The following is a 25,442-nucleotide window of genomic DNA, read 5'->3' as shown; positions in this document are numbered from 1 at the left end:
AGGTTCAAGCGATTCTCCTGCCTCAGCCTCCTGAGTACCTGGGACTACAGGTGTGCACCACCACACCCAGCTAATTTTTGTATTTTTTATTAAAGACAGGGTTTTGCCATGTTGGCCAGGATGGTCTCGATCTCCTGACCTCGTGATCCGCCCACCTCGGCCTCTCAAAGTGCTGGGATTACAGACATGAGCCACCGTGCCCAGCCCTAGGATTCATATAAGTCTTTGTGTAGACATATGTTTTCACTTCTCTGGAGAAACTATCTGGAGTGGAATTAGGTCAAATGATTAAGTGCATCTTAGCTAATCTGGTATGTTTGTAGTAGTACCTGGCTATGGTTTTAATTTGCATTTCTCTAATGAATAAGAATGTGAAGCATATTTTACTGTATTCATTGATCATTTGTATATCTTACAAATCAATATATCTTACAACTTATATTCCTATATCTTATAACTAAACCAAAAACAAAGACAAAAATTTCAAAAAATTGAATAGAAATTTCACAAAGTAATACAAATAAATGTCTAGTAAGTACATGAAAAGGTGTCTGACACTATTCTTTAGAGTAGATTAATTGATTAAAAAGAATACATGTTGAAAACTTACCACTTTATTTGATTGTAGTTTCACCAATCCTATAATACTTCTATAAATGTTACAACATCCAGAGTTAATATAACCCACAAAAGAAATTATATTTCCACTTTCCACTATCACTGAAAAGAAGAGAGATAGTTCATTTCACACATTCTTGTCTTTAATAAATTATTTTAGATATTTTAGCAACAAAAGTTAATGTATTTAATTCAATATCTATTAATGGTAAGTTTCTTCATAGATTCCGGTTTATAGACAGTACTTAATACAAGATTTAAAAGATTACGCTCAGTATTTATATCTCTAACATAATACATGTAACATTGCAAACACCGACAAGACTTTGGCAGTAAAGGCACTGATATGCTAGTATACTGTATAATGCAGGAAGGAAAGGGGAATATAGAAGAAACCTTGATCTGTAGCATTTGCTGAGTTTCAAGGTATAAATATTTCCACCATGGCTCATTTGAAATTTCTGATAGTTTAATAACAAACTCACAATATTGATAAATATTTGAAAATTCGCTTTCCAGAGCCTGTATATTGGGCTGTACTAACACTCTACTGATTATAGTAGCAGTTAAAACAAGGGCTGTGAGGCCACATTGGCCCAGTTTGAACCTGCTCTGCTACTTCCTATGTCACCTTAGATAAATGACATAACCCCTCTGAGCTTCAAATTTTTCATCTTTAAAACGGAAAAATTAATTAGCAGTCCTTACTTTAAGCCTTATATAAACCACATGGGGCATATAAAGTATTTAGCATGTTGCCTGGTACATAGTATAACACAATATCATGTTATTACAATAAATCAATGTTATTATCGTTATTCTTTCAAACTTATAAAGACACTCTAAGGCCAAGATACATTTGAAAGTGAATTATATTATAACTTTGTAACTATCAATGTATTAAAATAAACATCCCTTGATCTACATAACATTTTAAATTATCATCATGATTTAAATACTTAAATCAATTGGCAATATATAAATTAAAATTAGTATTTCAAAGTATTTTCTACTTTATGAATTCTGAAACATATCAACATTTAATTCTGAAAACTTTAAACACAGCAGTAGTAACCTAAATATAAAGACACATATACAACTTTATTATAATTTTATAAAGTATATAAACTCTTAAAAACAAGTTTTTTGATCACTTGAAGGCATTCCTATTTGTTTTCTAGCATAAAAGAGCATATATCAACATAATACAAATTATTGATGTTACCAAAATAATAAAGAAACTAGAGCACAGCATAATTCTTCAAAATTATGGCTAAAATAAGAACACGGTAACAATTGTTAAATATAATTTACCACCAGCAAAAAATAAACATCAACATACAATGGAATAACTACTTCAAGATAAATGAAGTGGGATTCAATAATTTTGCTGGCATAATTATGAGGATAGTCTATCTTTTTCTCCTCATGTAATAGTTACTTCAATGTTTATAATAAAAAATTAAAAGGTTATTCTACTGTTGTCAATCATTTATTTTGTTTAAATAAAAATTTATAGTAACTCATCTTTTTTTACAGTGGAAAATGATATTAAAATTATCTAACAATGTAAAAGTATAACGTATGCGTAGAATTATGTGAAACATTTTCTCACAGATTTTTCTCTTCTTTTTTTTTTTTTTTTTTTTTTTTTAAATCAAGCCTTTATAGATAGTGTTTTGTACTTCTTTTTTTTTTTTTCTTTTATTATTATTATTATTATTATTATTATACTTTAGGTTTTATGGTACATGTGCGCAATGTGCAGGTGAGTTACATATGTATACATGTGCCATGCTGGTGCGCTGCACCCACCAACTCGTCATCTCGCATTAGGTATATCTCCCAATGCTATCCCTCCCCCCTCCCCCCACCCCACAACAGTCCCCAGAGTGTGATGTTCCCCTTCCTGTGTCCATGTGTTCTCATTGTTCAATTCCCACCTATGAGTGAGAATATGCGGTGTTTGGTTTTTTGTTCTTGCGATAGTTTACTGAGAATGATGATTTCCAATTTCATCCATGTCCCTACAAAGGACGTGAACTCATCATTTTTTATGGCTGCATAGTATTCCATGGTGTATATGTGCCACATTTTCTTAATCCAGTCTATCATTGTTGGACATTTGGGTTGGTTCCAAGTCTTTGCTATTGTGAATAATGCCGCAATAAACATACGTGTGCATGTGTCTTTATAGCAGCATGATTTATAGTCCTTTGGGTATATACCCAGTAATGGGATGGCTGGGTCGAATGGAATTTCTAGTTCTAGATCCCTGAGGAATCGCCACACTGACTTCCACAAGGGTTGAACTAGTTTACAGTCCCACCAACAGTGTAAAAGTGTTCCTATTTCTCCACATCCTCTCCAGCACCTGTTGTTTCCTGACTTTTTAATGATTGCCATTCTAACTGGTGTGAGATGGTATCTCATTGTGGTTTTGATTTGCATTTCTCTGATGGCCAGTGATGGTGAGCATTTTTTCATGTGTTTTTTGGCTGCATAAATGTCTTCTTTTGAGAAGTGTCTGTTCATGTCCTTCGCCCACTTTTTGATGGGGTTGTTTGTTTTTTTCTTGTAAATTTGTTGGAGTTCATTGTAGATTCTGGATATTAGCCCTTTGTCAGATGAGTAGGTTGCGAAAATTTTCTCCCATTTTGTAGGTTGCCTGTTCACTCTGATGGTGGTTTCTTTTGCTGTGCAGAAGCTCTTGAGTTTAATTAGATCCCATTTGTCAATTTTGGCTTTTGTTGCCATTGCTTTTGGTGTTTTAGACATGAAGTCCTTGCCCATGCCTATGTCCTGAATGGTAATGCCTAGGTTTTCTTCTAGGGTTTTTATGGTTTTAGGTCTAACATTTAAGTCTTTAATCCATCTTGAATTGATTTTTGTATAAGGTGTAAGGAAGGGATCCAGTTTCAGCTTTCTACATATGGCTAGCCAGTTTTCCCAGCACCATTTATTAAATAGGGAATCCTTTCCCCATTTCTTGTTTTTGTCAGGTTTGTCAAAGATCAGATACTTGTAGATATGTGGCATTATTTCTGACGGCTCCGTTCTGTTCCATTGATCTATATCTCTGTTTTGGTACCAGTACCATGCTGTTTTGGTTACTGTAGCCTTGTAGTATAGTTTGAAGTCAGGTAGTGTGATGCCTCCAGCTTTGTTCTTTTGGCTTAGGATTGACTTGGCGATGCGGGCTCTTTTTTGGTTCCATATGAACTTTAAAGTAGTTTTTTCCAATTCTGAGAAGAAAGTCATTGGTAGCTTGATGGGGATGGCATTGAATCTGTAAATTACCTTGGGAAGGATGGCCATTTTCATGATATTGATTCTTCCTACCCATGAGCATGGAATGTTCTTCCATTTGTTTGTATCCTCTTTTATTTCCTTGAGCAGTGGTTTGTAGTTCTCCTTGAAGAGGTCTTTCACATCCCTTGTAAGTTGGATTCCTAGGTATTTTATTCTCTTTGAAGCAATTGTGAATGGGAGTTCACTCATGATTTGGCTCTCTGTTTGTCTGTTATTGATGTATAAGAATGCTTGTGATTTTTGCACGTTGATTTTGTATCCTGAGACTTTGCTGAAGTTGCTTATCAGCTTAAGGAGATTTTGGGCTGAGACAATGGGGTTTTCTAGATATACTATCATGTCATCTGCAAACAGGGACAATTTGATTTCCTCTTTTCCTAATTGAATACCTTTGATTTCCTTCTCCTGCCTAATTGCCCTGGCCAGAACTTCCAACACTATGTTGAATAGAAGTGGTGAGAGAGGGCATCCCTGTCTTGTGCCAGTTTTCAAAGGGAATGCTTCCAGTTTTTGCCCATTCAGTATGATATTGGCTGTGGGTTTGTCATAAATAGCTCTTATTATTTTGAGATACGTCCCATCAATTCCTAATTTATTGAGAGAGAATATTACAAACACCTCTATGCAAATAAACTAGAAAATCTAGAAGAAATGGATAAATTCCTCCACACATACACCCTCCCAAGACTAAACCAGGAAGAAGTTGAATCTCTGAATAGACCAATAACAGGAGCTGAAATTGTGGCAATAATCAATAGCTTACCAACCAAAAAAAGTCCAGGTCCAGATGGATTCACAGCCGAATTCTACCAGAGGTACAAGGAGGAGCTGGTACCATTCCTTCTGAAACTATTCCAATCAATAGAAAAAGAGGGAATCCTCCCTAACTCATTTTATGAGGCCAGCATCATCCTGATACCAAAGCCTGGCAGAGACACAACAAAAAAAGAGAATTTTAGACCAATATCCTTGATGAACATTGATGCAAAAATCCTCAATAAAATACTGGCAAACAGAATCCAGCAGCACATCAAAAAGCTTATCCACCATGATCAAGTGGGCTTCATCCCTGGGATGCAAGGCTGGTTCAATATACGCAAATCAATAAATGTAATCCAGCATATAAACAGAACGAAAGACAAAAACCACATGATTATCTCAATAGATGCAGAAAAGGCCTTTGACAAAATTCAACAACCCTTCATGCTAAAAACAGATTTTTCTCTTAAAAGTAAGAGGAACTCCTCTATCAAAACATATGATAGTAGAAACTATATCTTCTTTTGGTCAATCAGCAAGGATATAAAGAAAGGCATAGAGGCTCCTAGCAATTGTTATAGATAAGGAAATAATGCACTTAAACATGTGCTAAAGAAATCCATTATTTTTAACTATGAGACCTGTACTACTGTCATTCTTGAAAGTCAAACCCTATGTAGGTCACAGAGAAGTATATATAACAACAAAGAGGAAGAAGGCCACAGGAATTTTTCTTTGTGTTGAAGTCAAGCCAAAATTGGAAAAGCCAAACCATCGTTGCAAAATGTATGACGCAGTCTCATTCCCTAGAGGGGGAATTGGCTACTTGAATCATTGTCTATGGTCCTTATGATAACAATAGCAAATGTTCATCTCAATGAAGACAATACAGCAAAACCCTTCTGACCTAGGCAAAAAACTTGAATTCAAGTACATATAAAAATCATATATTCTGGTCAGGCGCGGTGGCTCACACCTGTAATCCCAGCACTTTGGGAGGCCGAGGCGGGCAGATCATCTGAGGTCAGGAGTTTGAGACCACCTGGCCAACATGGAGAAACCCCGTCTCTACTAAAAATACAAAAACTAGTTGGGCATGGTGGTGCGCACCTGTAATTCCAGCTCATCGGAAGGCTGAGGCAGGGGAATAGCTTGAACCCAGGAAGCAGAGGTTGCAGTGAGCCGAGCTCGTGACACTGCACTCCCAACTGAGCGACAGAGTGACTCCGCCTCAAAAAAAAATTGTATCTTCACACTTAAATAAGAACATTTAAATATTAATATTACTATTTTGGACTAGAAACAGTATCATGCAATTACTCCCTACCCTGATTGTTATTCCTAATTTTACTCATTCAGCCTCTGATCATGTTTTCCATTTTTAAGAACTTATGCTGTCAAGATAAATGTTGTTTGCATACCCTTTCCTCCTGCCTTATATAGAAAATGACAAATAACATATGACAATCTGCAGCATTATAACACATTTTTAAATGAAAAGACTTAATCATGAACTATATAGACCAAATTTTATTTATTATTATCTCAAGGTCATATTCATTTATGTTTACAAAATGTAGTGGAACTTGTAGTTAAAAGTAATATTTTAAAGACCCTTATCAAGACTCAGACTCGAAAGACCTGAAAGCATTAGATCATTATGAAAAGAACAAACTTGATTTTATCTTAAGGCAAATGAAAAGAAGAACATCAGAAGGATTCACAGAAATTAAACATCAGGCCTTGTTCTTTTTCTTTCTGTTGTTTATCATATGCCCAGAAATAATCCCAAGTCTAATAAAATCATTTTATTCTAATTCTAAATTAAGCCAGAAGAAGTTATGATAAGAAGAATAATTCCCTACTGGCTATTAGCATCAGCACTGGGATAGTGAAGGTCTCAGTTTAAATAGAAACTAATGATTAATTAAAGATTAACCATTAATCTTTATTAATGATTATTAAAGGACATCCTCTTATTTTAAGATAAACCTCAGCCTACTAGTCTAACATACCAAAACAGGTTTGGAATAGGAATATATCTCAGGATGGACAATGCTGAGGCAGCTTTGAGCATGACATCCATTAGCTGAATGGATTCCTCTCCTTGTAAAGATAGACTACTAGAGGAAGAAAAGTATAAAGTAATAGTACCAATTAATGTTATCTTTGAACTTTATTTTCCCTTTTGAGAATGTTTTCTGAATATATTCTCCTCCCAAATACATATAGTTTGCTTTAAAAATGTTAAGAAATAACTTGGTTAGAAAGGGCTTTACATCTCTGTAACAGTCCATACCAATGTGAATACCATGTAAACATCAATACTTTACCCAATATTAAACACTACTTCTTTATTATTAAAAATGTATATTTATTTGCAGATAAATATAGATAGCATTTATAGCCCTGTAGAGCAAATTCTTAAAGATAAGTGCATCTGAGAAGAATGAAGTTTTGATTAATTTCCAATTATACAATGCCTTCTGAATTCTACAGCACATTTAAAGAGGTTGTTCTCCTAAAGAATGAATACTATACATAAAATATCATTTGTATATTAAGTACCTGTCACTTGGCATAAGAAAAAAAATGTACATTTATCTAACGTTAGAAATGTGTGATTTGGAAAACAGTTACAGACAAACCTGAGGAAATCTAGCAAAATACGAATTAAAAAATTAAATTTGGAATATGCCTCAGAGACTTCCAAAGAACTTACTAAAATAATATATTTATAGAATTAGTCACAGAAATTATCAGAATATGGTTACTCACTGCAAAATAGGGAAGGTGAAGAAGGGCAATATTTGGTATTAGAGATCCCCTCTTACTATCTATTGCTCCCACATTTACCCCATTCTCCCCTCTCAGCAGGCAACATAGGACAAATGCTAGGGCTATGGAGCCATCTACAGATCAAGGAAGAAGAGATTATCCAGATTTGATGTCCAGCCCAATAACCAATTAAACCATACATTTACCTCATCTTTCTTACCAAATTTAAATCTTTGCCCAAATCTCACATTCTCAATGAGATCGCCGTGACTACTCTATACTGCTCCTTCTAGCTTTTTCATCCTTCTCTGTTGCTATCTTCAAGGTTTGTGTTGCCATTTAAGTTATTGATTTGTTTATTGCTTATACTTATTGTATATCATAAGTTATTGATTTGTTTATTGCTTATACTTATTGTATATTATATTTTCTAGCCATTAGGATGCAAGCTCCATCAAGGCAAGGATATTTATCTTTTGTTCACTTATGTATCTACATATAGGCACTCAACAAATATTTGTTGGATGAACGTGTATTCTCAAGAATCTCAATATTAAACAAAGGTTTTCTTGAGCATAAGAAAAAGCTCAGAATATGGTGGCTTAGATTTTTCTGAAACCCTTCCCCAAGTAGTCCTCCTAAAAATTCTGGATAAAATATTTAAAACTATATGAGGTGGCAGAACAGCAACAGAATTTATCAAAAAATATGAATAAAAAGAAAGTGTACAGTTAGATCTGTCTGGGGGTGGGTAAGAAAGCCCTGGAGGCAGTAGCAAAGTATGTATGAAAGATCAAATGTGGAAATCCTCCTACGTAAGCCCCCAAAGAGCAATACTCTCAGTGGGTGAAGTGGAAAAAGCCCACCTCAGAGAAAGAGCTCCTGGAGATATTTTACTCTCTTGGTCCTGGCTCTGAATTAAATGAAAAAACAAAAAGGTAACAAGTCTCTGAAAATTTCTCACTCATGATATTGGGGCTAGAGTCCATACCACCTGTGAGGCAATAAAATACTTCAAGTAAACATTCATTTTCAAACCATACTGGGTTTTAGTGACTCTGAATGCTTGGAATAAACAAAAATAAATTATTTCTGAATGAATTAACCTTATCCCAAGCTTCAAAGAATCTCTCTATATAATAAGATGCTATTTTATGGAATATAAACTCTCAATGAAATACATGCTGTATTAGCAAATATATTAGTATATCAGCACATAGTCACTATACTCTTAAAAACATGTCTACATACATATATATATATGCAGACACACTATTATACATGTTTGTGTATATATATGTATACTTTCTATGTGTAGCGAATATACACACATATAGAGACATCACAATGATGAAATAGCAAATATAAGACTACACTTATGGAAGAAAAAGAGACTCATAATTGGCCAATTGGATTACAAAAAATAACCAAATAGAAATTTTAGAAAAAATATAATTAATAAAAGTATTATTAAATGAATTAAATATTAAACAAATAAACCTGGATTCTCAAATTTTATGAAGAAAATTAAGTATAATGGCCAGGCATGGTGGCTTACTCCTGTGATATCAGCACTTTGGGAGGCTGAGGTGGGCGGATCACCTGGAGGTCGGGAGTTCAAGACCAGCCTAACCAACATGGAGAAACCCCATCTCTACTAAAAATACAAAATTAGCTGAGCGTGGTGACACATGCCTGTAATCTCAGCTACTTGGGAGGCCGAGGCAGGAGAATCGCTTAAATCAGGGAGGCAGAGGCTGTGGTAAGCCAAGATCTCACCATTGCATTCCAGCCTGGGCAACAAGAGTGAAACTCTGTCCCCTCCGCCAAAAAAAAAGAAAAAAAAGAAAATTAAACATAACATGACTTTTTATATTATAATCAGGGCCATGAAACTGTAACACAACCAATATATTTCCATTTCAAAGAACTATGCATTTGAATATTAGTTTATTTTAATCAAAATTTAGAAATTAAATAGTTGCCTTTTTATGCAAGGTAGAAATACTCCTTAACTGCTTTTTATTTTCAGTAGTCAACAGACTTAATCACTCTGGGTATACTCATCAAGATTTTTATTGATACTCTGTTGAAATCACAACTAGTTTTGGTGGAATTTTATGTTTTTGATATTCCAATTTAATTTTTATTTTTAAGTCTTTTTTTAAGTTTATTTCATAAGCAGCTTGCACTTTCATTAATTTTCTTGCTTAGTTCAGTTTCGAATCTACAATTCTGACACTATTTAAGTGATACTTCTCATTATTTTGAACAATTATTGTTGATTATATAAATAATGACTTATTGATTGCCTAAAATGAAAATTGATTCTTGTTGATGAGTCAGAGGGAAGGTTTTAAGGAAAAGACGGACAATTGACCCAAAGTCAATTGCATTTAGACATCACAGTCAAAATAAACGAAGTCAAGTGACTGATACGTGGGGGACTTCTGGCTATGCAGAAGGGGTAGAGCACCAAAAAAGAATTTAGATAGCAGTACCAAATGACTGATTAGATGCTAAGCAAGTAGAAACACTAAAAGGGAAACGTTTCAAATAACATAAGAATTGTATGATTACCAAGTTCCAAAAATATGTGTGATTCACTAATACAACCCTTCAGTTTTTCTAGCACTATGTTGAATCTAAATACACATGGAAGGATGTACTTAAATAGATAAGTGTATATACTTCATTTCAATAAGATATTGTGTGCTAGGGAAAGTATGTTCAGCCTGACATTCTGAATCAAAATTCTATTTTAGCTGAAGTAGTTAAATGACTTTGTGTCACAGAGCTTGTTAGAGTACCAAAAGAGATACTCTAACTTAATGTGTAAGGCACAGTGCACTATAACTAGCGCAAAATCAATAGAAGGAAAATATTTTCATATTTGTGTCAAAAGGAGAAGTTTCTACGTTTTCAGTTTTGGTAATCATATTTAGTCATACATTCTAGTTAATCAGGGTAACTGTCCATTTAAATATTATACACTGATTAGTTACCTTATCTTAATACTGCCTAACTACCTATAGTGATTTCAGTTCAATTATTTAAGCAGCATTGTTTCAGAGATGAATAACTACTATTAATTGAACCGGTCAAAGGAAGTACATGGATGGTACTATACAGCGCATTCACTCATTTGTACCAAGTATACAATATGATTAATTTTTTTGTTATGTGAAACAATGATGTACCTGATTAATTTCACAATAATTAATTTATATTCAAGACATATTCTGCTTGGTTTATATTAAAGTAGTTTACACAGGGACAGGTAAACCATTTGTAGTAAAGAGATTTATTTTATTACATCTTGGTTATTTAAACTCAAATGAATTCGATCACTATATGTAAAATCATATTTCATACAGATATTGGTGATCCAACCTTCATTTTTGTACACAATAGTGACAGTAAAAAAAGTGAAAATTTTTAAAAATTATTTTTCAAAACAATCTTAAAATGATATGATAAAATCCATTTCTATTTTTAAACTGAAATGTTCATGTTTTTCTTATTAGACTTTGTAAACTCCTTCTTAATACATCTCTTTTGTAATAGTATTTTTGATTATTCTGAAACTATTATTTTCCCCTTAATCTTATTATTTTGTATATAGAACAACTGAATAAAAATTGCTTACCTATATTTTCTTCCTATTGATATTTCATTAATAACTAGTTCATTTGAAATAATTTTTGACACATTATGTTGGGTTAAATAACATGATTATTTTTCCTGTTTGTACAGATAATTTTCTAACACATTTTATTTTAAAAATTACTGGCCTTTTCCCACTGATTTGTGGCACTTCCTCTGTTACAAACTACATACCATTCTATACATTAGAATATTGGATATCTAGTGCTCAAATCAAAACCTAAGCAAAGAGCATGAAAAATTTGTTAGTGCTTTTATAGGAAGTAATTTATAATATGTATCAAGTATGATATATTTATACACACGGAGGAAATACCATTAATTGTACAAAATTTTCTTAAGAAAAAAATCAGGTAAATATCTACATATTTATATATTAAGTATACAAAACTGTATTTCAGACATTTTAGGCAATGTAAATGGTAATCAAAAGGTAAATGATTAAATTATGAAAACCCATAGAATATATTATACTGCCAATAAACTAATAATTTTAAAAACGATTACTGATAGAAATATGCTCACTTTTCAATGTGCAATGAAAAAGTGTTCCACTAACTTTATAGTATTCAACTTTGTTAAAATGTACAAAAGCTCTCTGCTCCTTAATTGAAAACCTAAACAACACATAGGAAATGTTAACAGGAGATGTTGACAAGAGTATAATTAAAAGTTACATATGTTTTATAATCTGTTTTTTGTTGCGGGAAGTCAGGGACCCCGAACGGAGGGACTGGCTGAAGCCATGGCAGAAGAACTAAGTTGTGAAGATTTCATGGACATTTATTAGTTCCCAAAATTAATACTTTTATTAATACTTTTATAATTTCTTACACCTGTCTTTAATCACTTATCTCATCATTTTCGTAAGCTGAGGATGTACGTCACCTCAGGACCCTGTGATGATTGTGTTAACTGTACAAATTGTTTGTAAAACATATGTGTTTGAACAATATGAAATCTGACTGTAAAACATGTGTGTTTGAACAATATGAAATCAGTGCACCCTGAAAAAGAACAGAATAACCGCGATTTTCCAGGAACAAGGAAAGATAACCATAAGGTCTGACTGCCGGAGTGGTTGGGCAGAATACAGCCATATTTTTCTTCTTGCAGAAAGCAAGTAGGAGAAATATCGCTGAATTCTTTTCGCAGCAAGGAATAACCCTGGGGAAGGAATGCATTCCTGGGGGTAGGTCTATAGACAACAGCTCTGGGAGTGTCTGTCTTATGCAGTTGAGAAAAGGACTGAAATATGCCCTGGTCTCCTGCAGTACCCTCAGGCTTGCTAGGATTGGGAAATTCCAGCCTGGTGAATTCTAGTCAGACCAGTTCTCTGCCCTCAAACCCTGTTTCCTGTTAAGATGTTTATCAAGACAACGCGTGCACAGTGGGACATGGACCCTCATCAGTAATTCTAATTTTGCCCTTGCCTTGTGATCTTTATGGCCCTTTGAAGCATGCGATCCTTGTGACCTACTCCCTGTTCATGCACCCCCTCCCCTTCTGAAATCCCTAATAAAAACTTGCTGATTTTGTAGCTCGAGGTCGCCATCACGGTCCTACCAATACGTGATAGCACCCCCCGGAGGCCCAGCTGTAAAATTATCTCTCTTTGTACCCTTTCTCTTTATTTCTCAGACTGGCTGACACTTAGGGAAAATAGAACACACGATGAAATATTGGGGGCTGGTTCCCCCGATAGTTTTTCTCAAATGTATACATAAAGTTTACATTATTTTCATAATTAGATAACATAATTACATTTTCTAAAATAATTTTAAAATAGCTGATTCATAATGTAGTATCTGAGATAAATATACTCTAATTAAAGAATACAAATAAATTGGTTTCAAACAAGACAGTGGAATAGGAAACCCCAGACTCTTACTCCTCCCATGGAGACACTAATTCAACAAGAATACACAGATGAGTTTTCTTTTCTTTTCTTTTTTTTTCTTTTAGATGGAGCCTTGCTCTGTTGCCCAGGCTGGAGTGCAGTGGCACAATCTCAGCTCACTGCAAGCTCTACCTCCTGGGTTCTGGCCATTCTCCTGTCTCAGCCTCCCGAGTAGCTGGGACTACAGATGCCTGCCACCATGCCCGGCTAATTTTTTGTATTTGTAGTAGAGACGGGGTTTCACCATGTTATAGCCAGGATGGTCTGGATCTCCTGACCTTGTGATCTGCCCGCCTCGGCCTCCCAAAGTGCTAGGATTACAGGCGTGAGCCACGGTGCCCAGCCCAGATGAGTTTTCCTTGTAAGAAACCCAGAAATCCATTAAGAGGCTTGTTATCTGGGTGAACATGAAACCACCACATAGATTCTTAGTCTGTTTCATACTGCTATAATAGAATATCTAAGACGGGGTAATTTATAAAAAGCAGAAACATATTTTTTCACAATTCTGGAAACTGATAAGACCAATATCAAAGCACCAGAAAGTTTGGTGTCTGGTAAGGGTTTGCTCTCTACTTCCAAGATTATGTCTTGTTGCTATATCCTCCAGAGGATAGGAAACACTTTTCTTTACAAGAGATCAGAGCAAAAGGAAAAGAGAGAGCAAGAGGGATTGGGCTTGCCCTTTTATGATTGCACCAATCCCGTCAAAGAGGGTGGAGCCCTCATGATTCAATTACTTCTTAAACGTTCCACCTCTTAATACTATTACAACAGCAATAACATTTTAACATGAATTTTGTAGATGGCAAAGATTCAAACCATAGCAGAAGACTATTAGAAGAGTTTACACTACCCTCTTGTCATAGTGTTTCTACCCCCAGCACAGCACTATGTGATTAAGAGAAAACTCCCAGCAACCAGTTTCCTCCTAGGGTTGGAAAAAAAGACTGAAACATACATACAGTGTTCACACTTTTAAAGAAGATAGGAGCTGCCAGAGGAACTGACATTGTCTCATCTCTCTCAGAGCACTGATGAGACCCAGCATACTCTAGATATCTGGGTGTCATTGAGAAAAAAAGAGCTGGGAAGCATCCTGCTTCTCCAGAGGACCAGTGCTACAACAAGCAGCCACTAGGGAGAGCAAGAGGTTATGAGTGCCTAAGGGGAAAAACAAAAAACAGAAAATATCTTGAATTAGAAATTTACAAGCACAAGTCCAAGAAGACACATCTAAAGAAAAGGCTTGAGAAGCCCAAAGAATCTCTTGCCAGGCTAAGTGATAAAAGTCCTTCCCTGTATGAATGTATGTATGAAAAATTAAAGAGATAGATAGTTGTATTTTCAAATACGCAGATACTAACACATATTTATAAGAAACATGAAAAAAATGGGAAAACTGATGAATCAAGATATAAATAAATAAATAAAACTTCAGAAACTGACACTAAAGAAATGGAGGTATAGGAGTTACCCAACAAAAAATTCAAAATAATCATAAGCAAGCTAAGAAAAACAATATGTGAACAAAATAAAAATTTTGATAAAGAGAAAATATAAAGAAGAATCAAATGTTATAACTCAGGAATAGAATATCTGAATTAAAAATTCACTATAGGGGATTAACAGCAGACTTTATCAAGCAAATTAATCAGTGAACTTGAAGATAGGTAATTTGAAATTTTCCTGACAGAAAAGTTTAATAATAAGCAAAAGGAAAAAAAAAAAAAACAACAGAAAAAGAGTAAAAGAGTGAAGAAAAATTAAATGATTTATGGATATCATCAAGGTGACCAACATGTGCATTATGAGAGTTCCCGAAGGAGAAGAGAGAGAAAGAAACAGAAAGTTTACATAAAGACATAAAGGCTGAAAACTTTCCAAATCTGGGGAAAGAAGTGGACATCCAGATTCAGGAAGCCCAATGCCTCCCAAATAAAATAAATCAAAAGAACTCCACACCCATACAGATATAGAATCAAAGACAATTTGATTTTGATAGGCAAATTGTCAAAAGTCAAAGACAGAGTTAACTTTGAAAGCAGCAAGAAAAATATGAATTGTCACATACTAGGAAACCTCCATATGACCATCAGCAGATTTCTCAGCAGAAACATTGAAGGTCAGAAGAAGATATAACATATTCAGTGTTGAAAGAAAAGTGCTGTCAACAAATATAATTAGATGCAGCAAAACTATCCTTCGAAAATGAAAAAGAGAGGGATGTTTCCAGACAAAGCTAAGCGAGGTTATTATAACTAGACCTGCCTTAGGCAAAACATGCTAAAGGGAGTCCTTCAAGTTAAATTGAAAAGATGCTAAACCACAACATGAAAGCATATGAAATTATAAAAATCACAGGTAAAGATTACTACAAACACAAAAATAGAATACTGTAATATTATAACACTGATGCATAAATCACTATTAATTTTGGTATAGAAGTTAAAAGCAAAATGAATAAAAATTATAATTATAGAAATATGTTAATAAATAAACAGCATCAGTAACATAAAATGTGAGAAAGGAGAAGAGTAAAAGTGTAGACTCATTGTATGTAATTGCACTTAAATTGTTATCAGTTTTAAATAGACAGTTATAACTATAAGGTGTTTTATGTAAGCCCCACAGTAACCAAAGGAAAAAAAGAAATATATATTAAAAATACAGAAAAGAAAACTAGAAGGAAATCAAAGCACATCACTTTAAAAAATTAACAAAATGAGATTTATGGTTTCTGATCCGGTATGTAAGAAGCTTGGAAGTCACCACTTCATTTTAATAACAAGCAAAATGCTGAACAAACTGAAATATTGGCAACTCTTCATACATCCTTAAAAAAAGTGAGGTCACAGAGAAAACCACTGCCCCAGAAATTGGTGAGATTGATACACAAAACAGACAATCAAAACTTAACAGAGCAGAAACCCATAAGCTGAAATTTCCATGGGAAACGATGCGAGCATAGGGAAACCTGAATTGTAACTGACAAATTGTTGGAGCTTGGTGTGGGCAAGCCTGAGACATAAAAACTCCAGGGAGACCCCATCACTATGATGCTCGCATTTTTATGAGTTTTTACATCCTGGAGTTTTAGCATGTACTTATAGTAAGTATCAGATAGTAATCACTTGGTTCTTCCAGTGAGGGGAGGGGAAGAACAATTTGAAATACTTCAGAGCATTTCATTCTCCTTAACAAGATCTTCTCTCAAGAGAAATGGTTTAATTGAACTCTAATCTGTTTGACCTGAAGGAAGAAAAATATTGAACTCTAACTCTAGCTTTCCACTTGGAGGAAAGGAAATATCAAACTGTAGCCCATTTTAGACCTCTGGTCCCACCTAAAGGAAGAAAAAACTGTGAAGCATATGTGAAGTTGACAGTTCAGAGACATGGGCTTACTAAAACACTGAGGTCTAAGTCTAGGATTAAGAGCACTTCCCCTCACCCACACACCTTATCACCACATTACTAAAGGTCTATTTATAGTAGTGTGTTGTATCCAGTACATCATGTCAGGCTACAAAGAAAAATTACAAGATGTATTAACATGACTGAAAATTTCTCCAAATGAATGTCAAAGATCAAACCACAGATCCAGGAAGCTCAAAAAACACCAAACAAGATAGCTGCAAAAACAAAAATGAAAATCCAACCCACCAAATAAAACAAAACATATCTAGCTATATACTTTTCAAACTAGAAAAAAAACACAAAGAAAAAAATGAAAGAAAGCAGAGAATAAAAAATACCTTACCTATAGAGGAGAATTACATCTGACTTCTCCTCAGAAATCATGCATACAAGAAGAGGTTGGAGTAAAATATTTAACATGTTGAAAAACAAAACAAAACAAAACAAAACAACAACAACAAAATCACCAACCTTGAATTCTGTAACCTGAAAAATTATCCTTCAAAAGTAGAGAAGAAACAATTAATTTATCAACAAATGAGAGAATTTGTTGCTGGCAGACCTGCCTTGCAAGAAATATTAAAAGAAATATTTAGAGAAAAGGAAAATGATATAAAACAGAAACTCATATCTATATAATGAAAGGAAGAGCGTCAGATAATAGATATTTATGCTTATGTATAAGCAAAATTCATTATGGCAATAATATAAAGGAAGAGAGGGAATAAATAGATTATTTTGTTCTTATAACGTTACTTAAAGGTACTCACACTTTCTATGAAGTGGTATAGTGTTATTTGAAATTAGAATCAGATTAGGCTTAAGTGTATATTGCAAACTTTAAGGCAACCTCTAATTTCTTTTAAGTACACCTGATATGCTCAGTGAGGACATAAAAAATAAAATCATATAAAATAATAAAATTAGGAAAGTCAAAGACAATATAGAAGACAAACACAGAAAAACAAGGGTGACAAATAGAAAACTAACAAATATTGGTGGGTGGGGCCAAGATGGCTGACTAGAAGCAGCAGCAATCAAAGACTCCCATTGGAAAGATACAAAGCAGCATGCAAATCCTGCACCCAGCAACAGAGGTATTCAGGTTCTGTCATTAGAACTGACTAGGTGGCTGGCATGATCCATGAAGAGGAAGAAAGAACACTGTGGTGCAGCAGCCCACTTGAGAGCCACATGGGACAGGGGAGCCCCCACCCCCAGCCAAGGGAGGCAGTGAGTGAGTATTCTGCCCAGCCTGGAAAACTGGTTTTTCCACAAAAGTGTGCAACCCACAAATTAGAAGATCACACTCAAGAGCCCATGTCACCGGGGCCTTGGGTCACCACCATGGAGCCACACAGATTCTCAACAGCCACTCAGCTAGAATTGGCCTAAGCCAGGGGGAGGGAATGGCCATCACCACTGCTGAAGCTGCCTGCAGTCTAAGCCATCTGAGCTCCTTGGGGGAGGGGTGGCAGCCAACACTGTGGCTGCAGGGCCTCCCCGTAGGAACTCCAACTCCAGCTAGAAGCTCAGGGACAGAACTCTGATCTCCCTGGGTCTGAGGACCTAGTTGGAGGGGTAGCAGAAGTCCCCACAAACCAGCAGACTTAATCTTTCCTCCTCCTAGCTCTGATAACTCTAGGCAGCCCAGATGAGTGTGTTTCCCCTCAGCACAGCAAACACCCTCCACCAAGGGACAGCCAAAGTGCCTTGTTAAATGGGTCCTTCTTCCCATCCCACCAAGCTGGCTAAGATCCCACAAGAGGGATTGTCAGACATCCTATACAGGAGCATTCCTACTGGTATCAGGTCTGTGCCCCTCAAGGTCAGAGATCCCAGAGGAAGGAGCAGGCACCTATCTTTGCTGTTCTCCAGGCTCCTTGAGTGACATCTCAACGTGTGGGAGTAAAACAGATGAATAGGGCCTGAAGTGAACCCCCAGCAAACCGCAGCAGCCCTACAGAAGAGGGGCCTGACTATTGAAAGAAAAACAAACAATCAGAAAGCAATGACAATAGCATCAACAAAAAAAGTCACCAAAAAAACCTCATCCAAGGGTCAGTAGCTTCAAAGATTGAAACTAGACAAACTCATAAAGATGAGAAAGAATCAATGAAAAAACACTGAAAATCCAAAAGGCCAGAGTGGCTCTTCTCCTTTAAATGATCATAATACCTCTCAAGCAAGGGTGCAGAACTGGACAGAGGATGAGATAGATGAATTGATAGAAGTAGGCTTCAGAAGGTGGGTAATAACAAACTTCACTGAGGTAAAGGAGCATGTTCTAAACCTATGCAAAAAAGCTGAGAACCTTGACAAAATGTTAGAGGAGCTGCTAACTGCAATTACCAGTCTAGAGAGGAACATAAATGACCTGATGGAGCTGAAAACCACAGCACAAGAACTTCATGAAGCATACACAAGGATCAATAGTCAAATTGATCAATTGGAAGGAAGAATATCAGATGGAAGACCATCTGGCTGAAATAAAGCAGGCAGACAAGATTAGAGAAAAAAAGGGGAAAAGGAATGAACAAAACCTCCAAGAAACATGAGACTATGTCAAAAGACTGAACCTACAACTGATTGGAGTACCTGAAAGGGACAGGGAGAATGGAACCAAGTTGGAAAGCACACTTCAGAATATTATCCAGAAGAACTTCCCTAACCTAGGAAGACCAGCCAACATTCAAATTAAGGAAATAAAGAGAACTCCACTAAGACACTCCATGAGAAAATCAACCCCAAGACACATAATCATCAGATTCTCCAAGGTTGAAATGAGTGAAAAAATTATATTATCTAATAAGTATTAGAATATATTATAAAATATAAGCATTATATTATGTATGTGCAATAAAGGTTTTCAAAGTAAAAAAAAAAAAAAAAAAAAAAAAAAAAATGTTCAGGGCAGCCAGAGAGAAAGGTCAGGTCACCTACAAAAGGAAGGCTATCAGAGTAATAGTGGATCTCTCAGCAGAAACCCTACAAGCCAGAAGAGAGTGGGGCCAATATTCAAAATTCTTAAATAAAAGAATTTTCAACCCATATCCAGCCAAACTAAGCTTCAGAAGCAAAGGAGAAATAAAATCCTTTTCAGACAAGCAAATGCTGAGGGGATTCATCACCACGAGGCCTGCCTTGCAAGAGTTCCTGAAGGAGCACTAAATATGGAAAGGAAAAACCAGTACCAGCCTCTGCAAAACACACAAAAAATATAAAGACCAGTGACACTATGAAGAAACTGCATCTACTAGTGTGCAAAATAACCAGCCAGCATCATGATGACAGGATAAAATTCACACATAACAATATTAACCTTAAATGTAAATAAGCTAAATGGCCCAATTAAAAGACACAGACTGACAAATTGGATAAAGAGTCAAGACCCATTGGTGTGCTATATTCAAGAGACCCCTCTTACGTGCAAAGACACACACAGGCTCAAAATAAAGGGAGGGAGGAAAATTTACCAAAAAAATGGAGAGCAGAAAAAAGCAAAGGTGGAAACCCTAGTCTCTGATAAAAGAGACTTTTAATCAACAAAGATCAAAAAAGACAAAAAAGGGCATTACATAATGATAAAGGGATCAATTCAACAAGAAGAGCTAAGTATTCTAAATACATATACACCCAATACAGGAGCACCCAGATTCATAAAACAAGATCTTAGAGACCTACAAAGAGACTTAGTCTCCCACACAATAATAGTGGGAGACTTTAACACCCCACTGTCAATATTAGACAGATTAACAAGACAGAAAATTAACAAGGATATTCAGGATTCAAACTCAGCTCTGTATCAAGTGGACCTAATAGATACCTACAGAACTCTCCATGACAAAACAACAGAATATACATTATTCTCAGTGCCACATGGCACTTACTCTAAAATTGACCACATAATTGGAAGTAAAACACTCCTCAGCAAATGCAAAAGAACTGAAATCATAACAGTCTCTCAGACCATAGTGCAATCAAATTAGAACTCAGGATCAAGAAACTTGGCTGGGCGCAGTGGCTTATGCCTGTAATCCCAGCACTTTGGGAGGCCGAGGGGGGTGGATCATGAGGTCAAGAGATTGAGACCATCCTGGCCAAAATGGTGGAAACCCCGTCTCTACTAAAAATACAAAAAATTAGCTGGGCGTGGTGGTGGGCACCTGTAGTCCCAGCTACTCTGGAGGCTGAGGCAGGAGAATCACTTGAACCCAGGAGGCGGAGATTGCAGTGAGCTGAGATTGTACCACTGCACTGCACTACGGCCTGGCAACAGAGTGAGACTCCATCTTAAAATAAAAAAAAAAAGAAAAAAAAAAGAAAAGCAAAGAAAATAAGAAACTCACTCAAAACCACACAACTACGTAGAAATTGAACAACTTGCTCCTGAAAGACTACTGGGTAAATAACAAAATTAAGGCAGAAATCAAGTTCTTTGAAACCAATGAAAACAAAGAAAAACATACCAGAATCTCTGAGATGCAGCTAAAGCATTGTTAAGAGGGAAATTTATAGCACTAAATGCCCACATCAGAAACCTAGAAATATCTCAAATCAACACCCTAACATCATAATGAAAAGAACTAGAGAAGCAAGAGCAAAGAAATCCAAAAGCTAGCAGGAGACAAGAAATGACTGAGATCAGAGTGGAACTGAAGGAGATAGAGACACAGAAAATCCTTCAAAAAAATCAATGAATCCAGGGGCTGGTTTTTTGAAAAAATTAAAAAATAGATTGCTAGCTAGACTAATAAAGAAGAAAAGAGAGAAGAATCAAATAGACACAATAAAAATTGATAAAGGGGATATCAACACTGACCCCACAGAAATACAAGCTACCATCAGAGAATGGTATAAACACCCCTATGCAAATAAACTAGAAAATCTAGAAGAAATGAATAAATTCTTGGACACATACACCCTCCCAAGACTAAACCAGGAAGAAATTAAATCCCTGAATAGACCAATAACAAGTTCTGAAATTCAGGCAGTAATAAACAGCCTACCAACCAAAAAAAAAAAAAAAAAAAAAAAAACCAGGACCAGACGGATTAACAGCCGAATTCAACCAGCAGTAGAAAGAGGAGCTGGTACCATTCTTTCAGGAACTATTTCAAACAATTGAAAAGGAGGGACTCCTCCCTAACTCATTTTATGAGGTCAAGATCATCCTGATACCAAAACCTGGCAGGAACACAACAAAAAAAAGAAAACTTCAGGCCAATATCCCTGATGAACATTGGTGCAAAAATCCTCAATAAAATGCTAGCAAACCAAATCCAGAAGCACATCAAAAAGCTTATCCACCATGATCAAGTCGGCTTCATCCCTGAGATGCAAGGCTGGTTTAACATCAATAAACATAATCCATCACATACACATAACTAATGACAAAAACCACATGATTATCTCAATAGGTACAGAAAAGGCCTTCAATAAAATTCAACATCACTTCATGTTGAAAACTCTCAATAAACTAGGTATTGATGGAACATATCTCAAAATAATAAGAGCTATTTATGACAAACCCACAGCCAATATCATACTGAATGGGCAAAAGCTGGTAGTATTCCCTTTGAAAACTGGCACAAGACAGGGATGCCCTCTCTCACCACTCTTATTCAACATAGTATTGGAAGTTCTGGCCAGGGTAATCAGGCAAGAGAGAGAAATAAAGGGTATTCAAATAGAAAGAGAGGAAGTAAAATTGTCTCTGTTTGCAGACAACATGATAGTATATTTAGAAAAAAATCCATTGTCTCATCCCAAAAACTCCTTAAGCTGATAAGCAACTTCAGCAAAGTCTCAGGATACAAAATCAGTATGCAAAAATGACAAGCATTCCTATACATCAACAATCAACAACCAGAGAGCAAAATCATGAATGAACTCCCATTCACAATTGCTATGAAGAGAATAAAATACCTAGAAATACAGCTAACAAGGGACATGAAGAACCTCTTCAAGGAGAATTACAAACCACTGCTCAAGGAAATAAGACAGGTCACAAACAAATGGAAAAACATTCCATCCTCATAGATGAGAAGAATCAAAATCATGAAAATGGCCATACTGCCCAAAGTAATTTATATATTCAATATTATTCCCGTCAATCTACCATGGATATTCTTCAAGAATTAGAAAAAACACTTTAAAATTCATATGGAACCAAAAAACGGCCTGCATAGCAAAGGCAATCCTAAGCAAAAAGAACAAAGCTGAAGGCATCACCTGACTTCAAACTATAACACAAGTCTACAGTAACCAAAACAGCATGGTACTTGTACAAAAACAGACATATAGACCAATGAAACAGAATAGAGACCTCAGAAATAAGACCACACATCTACAACCATCTGATATTCGACAAACCTAATAAAATCAAGCAACGGGGAAAGGATTCCCTACAATAAACAGTGCTGTGAAAACTGGCCAGGCATATGCAGAAAACTGAAACTGGATCCCTTCCTTACACCTTATACAAAAATTAACTCAAGATGGATTAAAGACTTAAATGTAAAACTCCAAACCATAAAAACCCTAGAAGAAAACCTAGGCAATACCATTCAGGAAATAGGCATGGGTAAATCTTTTATTATGAAATCGCTAAAAGCAATTACAACAAAAGCTAAAACTGACAAATGGGACCTAATTAAAGAGTTTCTTTTTTTTTTTTTTTCTTTAGACAGAGTTTCCCTCTGTCCCACAGGCTGGAGTGCAGTGGCACAATTTCAGCTCACTGTGACCTCCGCCTCCTGGGTTCAAGCGATTCTCCTGTCTCAGCCTCCAGAATAACTGGAATTACAGGTGCCCACAACCACACCCAGCTAATTTTTGTATTTTTAGTAGAGACAGGGTTTCACCATGTTGACCAGGCTGATCTTGAACTCCTGACCTCAAACAATCCACCTGCCTCAGACTTCCAAAGTGCTGGGATTACAAGTATGAGCCACAACGCCCAGCCTTAAACTAAAGAGCTTCTGTACAGCAAAAGAATCTATCGTCAGAGTGAACATGCAACCTACAGAATGGGAGAAAATTTTTGCAATCTACCCATCTGACAAATGTCTAATATACAGAATTTACAGGGAATTTAAACAAATTTACAAGAAAAAAATAAAACCCCATCAAAAAGTGGGTAAATGATATGAACAGACACTTCCCAAAAGAAGACATTCATGCAACCAACAAACATATGAAAAAAAGCTCGACATCACTGATCATTAGAGAAATGCATATCAAAACCACAGTGAGATACCACTTCATGCCAGTCAGAATGGCAATTATTAAAAAGTAAAGAAACAATAGATGCTGGCGAGGCTGTGGAGAAAGACAAATGCTTTTACATTGCTGGTGGGAATGTAAATTAATTCAACCATTGTGGAAGATAGTGTGGTGATTCCTTAAGGATCTAGAACTAGAAATATCATTTGATCCAGCAATCCCATTACTGGGTATATAACCCAAGGAACATAAATCATTCTGTTATAAAGATACATGCACACATATGTTTATTGCAGCACTATTCACAATAGCAAACACATGGAACCAACCCAAATGCCTATCAATGATGGACTGTATAAAGAAAATGTGGTATGTATACACCATGGAATACTATGCAGCTACAGAAAGGAATGAGATCATGTCCTTTGCAGGGACTTTGATGAAACTGGAAGCCATCAACCTCAGCAAACTCACACAAGTACAGAAAACCAAACACTGCATGTTCTCACTCATAAGTGGGAGCTGAACAATTAGAACACATAGACACAGATCGGGGAACAACACACACCTGGACCTGTCAGTGGGGTGCAAGGGGTGGGAAAGCCTCAGGACAGATAGCTAATGCATGTGGGACTTAAAACCTAAGGAAGGGGTTGATAGGTGCAGCAAACCACAATGGCACATATATACCTGTGTAACAAACCTTCATGTTCTGCACATGTATCCTTGAACTTAAAGTAGAAAAATAAAGAATAAAAAAAGAAAACTAATAAATATGGTAAATATTAGCCCAATTATATCAATAATCACTTTGAATATCAATGATCTAAATGCACCAATTAAAAGACATTGTCAGAGTGAATCAAAGAATCAAGACCCAACTATATGTTGTCTATGACAAACCTAATTTATATCTAATATAAATCTATTATGTACATTTTATATATATGTATTTCACAGTTAAATTCTAATTCATATTTTAACTCAACAACATCATCAATCATTTGGTACAGTTGACATCTATGAACTACTTAATCCATTAACAGCAGCATACATATTCTTCTTATGTGAACATAGAATATTCACAAAGATACACCATATTTCAGCCCATAAAACCAACCTTAAAAATGTGAAAGAAAAGAAATCATACAATTTCTTATCTCAGAATAGAATGGAATTAATCTAGACATCTGCAGCTAAGAGATATCCAGAACAACTGAAAATATTTTGAGATTTAAACAACACACTGATAACAACTCATGGGTCAAAGATAAAATCTCAAGAGAAATTTTCAAATATGTTGAACTAATTGAAAGGAAAACAACTTACTAAAATTTATAAGATGCAGCAAAATCCATGCTTAGAGGGGAATCACATTAAGAAATCAAGAAAGGAAGAAGAAAGTAATCCAAGTAAACAGAAAAAAATAGAACTAGTAAAAATGAGAGCCAAAATTAATAAAATTGAAACCAGAAAATCAAGAGAGAAAATCAACAAAACCAAAATCTGGTTTCCAAAAAGATTAATACAACTGATAAGCCTCTAGCCAGGCTAACTGAAAAAAAAGAGAGAAGGAACACAAATTACCAGTATGGGAAATAAAATGGGGACATCACTACAGATCTTATGAACATTAAAAAAATAAATAATGGGATACTATGACTAATTATGCCCACAAATTTGACCACCTAGATTAAAAACTAGATTAAAAGCCTAGATTAAAAACTCTCAGTAGACCTTCTTCCAATTGATATAGAATATCT

The 25,442-nt window shown here is 35.5% G+C and overlaps 1 protein-coding gene across 4 annotated transcripts in view; it reads right to left on the bottom strand.

Annotated features, from left to right (window-relative positions):
• The window catches only part of CNBD1 (cyclic nucleotide binding domain containing 1), a 629,195-nt gene that overhangs the window by 121,085 nt on the left and 482,668 nt on the right, over nucleotides 1-25,442 (bottom strand). For 3 of the 4 annotated variants that reach the window (XM_054498740.2, XM_054498739.2, XM_054498737.2), the window contains exon 9: nucleotides 611-720. The exons of the other annotated variant lie outside the window; for it this stretch is intronic. In XM_054498740.2, the coding sequence (XP_054354715.2) occupies nucleotides 611-720 (110 nt within the window). The remainder of the gene's footprint in view (nucleotides 1-610; nucleotides 721-25,442) is intronic. 4 annotated transcript variants of the gene reach the window in all.

The sequence above is a fragment of the Pongo pygmaeus genome, chromosome 7 (assembly GCF_028885625.2).
Source record: "Pongo pygmaeus isolate AG05252 chromosome 7, NHGRI_mPonPyg2-v2.0_pri, whole genome shotgun sequence".
In the NCBI taxonomy this organism is placed as follows: domain Eukaryota; kingdom Metazoa; phylum Chordata; class Mammalia; order Primates; family Hominidae; genus Pongo; species Pongo pygmaeus.
This window is presented reverse-complemented; position numbering and strand designations above follow the sequence as displayed.